This window comes from Propithecus coquereli, unplaced genomic scaffold, assembly GCF_000956105.1.
Source record: "Propithecus coquereli isolate 6110/MARCELLA unplaced genomic scaffold, Pcoq_1.0 Scaffold242, whole genome shotgun sequence".
NCBI lineage: Eukaryota > Metazoa > Chordata > Mammalia > Primates > Indriidae > Propithecus > Propithecus coquereli.
The window spans coordinates 3,247,802-3,250,354 of record NW_012147975.1 but is presented as its reverse complement, the minus strand read 5'-3'; the positions used below and the strand labels follow the sequence as shown (position 1 = coordinate 3,250,354).

At 48.3% G+C, this 2,553-nt stretch overlaps 1 protein-coding gene across 1 annotated transcript in view; it reads left to right on the top strand.

Moving 5' to 3' along the window:
* ECSCR (endothelial cell surface expressed chemotaxis and apoptosis regulator) overlaps nt 1-1,947 on the top strand; it is a 10,882-nt gene extending 8,935 nt beyond the window's left edge. Inside the window, exons 8-9 of the mRNA XM_012646336.1 lie at nt 1,317-1,413; nt 1,593-1,947. Of these exons, the coding sequence (XP_012501790.1) occupies nt 1,317-1,413; nt 1,593-1,601 (106 nt within the window). The 3' untranslated portion in view covers nt 1,602-1,947. The remainder of the gene's footprint in view (nt 1-1,316; nt 1,414-1,592) is intronic.
* The last annotated feature ends 606 nt before the right edge of the window (nt 1,948-2,553 follow it).

The following is a 2,553-nucleotide window of genomic DNA, read 5'->3' as shown; positions in this document are numbered from 1 at the left end:
CCACACACATCACACACCACAAACACACGCCCCAACCCCCCACCACACACATATATGACACACACCCCACACCACACACCATATATACCACATACATACCACATGCCCCACATACACCACACACACACCGCCGACACACACCACACAGTCCCACATACACCACACACACACCGCCAGCACACGCCACACACATCACACACACCACACACACACCACACACACACCGCCAACACACTACACCACACACACACCGCCAACACACACCACACAGTCCCACATACACCACACACACACCACCAACACACACCACACACACCACACACACTCCCACATACACCACACACACACCGCCAACACACACCACACACATCACACACCACAAACACACACCCCAACCCCTGCACCACACACATATACCATACACCCCACACCACACACCATATTTACCACACACACACCACACGCCCCACATACACCACACACACACCCCCAACACACACCACACACACTCCCACATACACCACACACACACCCCCAACACACCCCACACACATCACACACATACCCCACACACATCACACACCACAAACACACGCCCCAACCCCCCCACCACAAACATATATCACACACACCCCACACCACACGCCATATATACCACACACACCCCCAACATATACCACACACACACACACCACACACCGTACCACACACACATAATACCTATCACACACACCACACATATACCACACACCACATACACGCACACGCACACAATCCTGACAGCCTCCACTGAGGCGGGGGCTAGGAGTGGGCAGATAGGGGCAGACCTGAAAGGAAACATTCAGGTGACAGGAGATGGACTGAAACTCTTCAGCCCCAGGACTAAGCCTCGATAACTCCTTCACGAAAAGTGTAGGAATTCAGATTCTATGTAAGAAGCCATTCCCTTTAAGCTTAGGAACCGCTTATTGAATACCCGCTATGTGCCAAGCACAGTAGTTTATACTTTGTAATATTATCTCAAATTCTTACAGCAGTTCTTTAAGGTATACATTACTTCACTTTACACGGTAAAAAAACCTGAGGCTTAAAAAAGGTTGTAACTTGGTCAGGATCAAACAAGTAATAGGTAGTATAACCAAGTAAATTTAAATACAAGTCTTTTGGGCCTCAAAGCACACTCTCATTTCATTATGGTCCACCACCAAAATACAGATTTTTTCGAACGGAAGTCCAAGTTTCAAGAACCTACAGTCCCCTGACTTCCCGTTGCCCTCCAGTCCTCCTCCCTAACCCAGACTCCTCAACTCCCCCAGCTGCTCCACAGCCAATGGAGAGAAAGACAGTATCACCCTCCTCTCCATGAAGAACATCAACATGAACAACAGCAAAGGAGGCCTCTCAGCAGAGAAGGTGCCTTGTTCTGTTTCCTTCCTTACTTCCCCAACTCACCTTCCCCCTCCTCCTCCTCCCGTCAGTCCCCAGTTCCTTAGCCAGAAAGGAGATACTTTCAAAGACCCAGGCTCTTTTTCCCTCTTGCCTACCCCACCACTCCTAAGTTCACCCTTCCTCATTATGCATTTATTTTGCAGGTTCTTTAAAAGTGACTTTGGGTCCCCATGAGTCCAAGGATGATGCAGCTGCCCCTTGACTGTGAGGAGGAAGAGATGGGATTGGTAGAGGGAATGAATCATATATAAATTATTTTATCATTTTGTGTCTGCCCCCAGATCTAAAGGACACTAGCATTCCTCTAGGTCTGGGAGCAAGCTACCAATATAAGAGACCCCTTCCCACATGGACAGCCACTCTAGGAATACAGCCTGCTCCTTCTACCTTCTCGTGGTCCCAGAAAAGAGGAGTTGGTAGAGCAAGAGCAAGGAAAATGACGAGGTGGATCAATCCTTTCTACTTTGCATTAAAATTATTTTCTGGCCTGCAGTCTAATTTATTTTTCATCTTTTTTTTTTTTTTAGAGACAGGGGTCTTAGTCTGTCACCTAGGCTGGAGTGCAGGGGTGTGGTCATAGCTTGCTGCAGCCTTGGATTCCTGGGCTCAAGTGATCCTCCTGCCTCAGCCTCCGAGTAGCTGGAACTACAGGTGTGAGCCACCAAGCCAGGCTAATTTTTAGAACTTTTTGTAGAGATGGGCTATGTTGCCAAGACTTGTCTTGAACTCCTGGCCTCAAGTGATCCTGCCACCTTGGCCTCCCTAAGTGTTGAGATTACAGTCATGAGCCACCATGCCCAGCCCTAATTTCTTTTTAAGATTTGTGCTCATATGCACATTTCTTAACAAAATGTTCTAGCGGCTCTGGGGCCAGGCATGCATACGAGTGTCTGCCCGTGTGGGCAGCTCTCTGAGAAACTTGGGAGGGAGAAGGGACTCTTTCTCAGATCTACCTTGGTTCACCTGGTTTATTAAGTAGGGTTGAGGCAACTGACTAACCACCCCAACAGAAGAGAGAAACAGGGGGCTATAAACAGTGACCAATTGTCACCAATAAAGAAGTTTTAAACCTGGAGAGTGAGAACCTGGGAGCACAACACATTT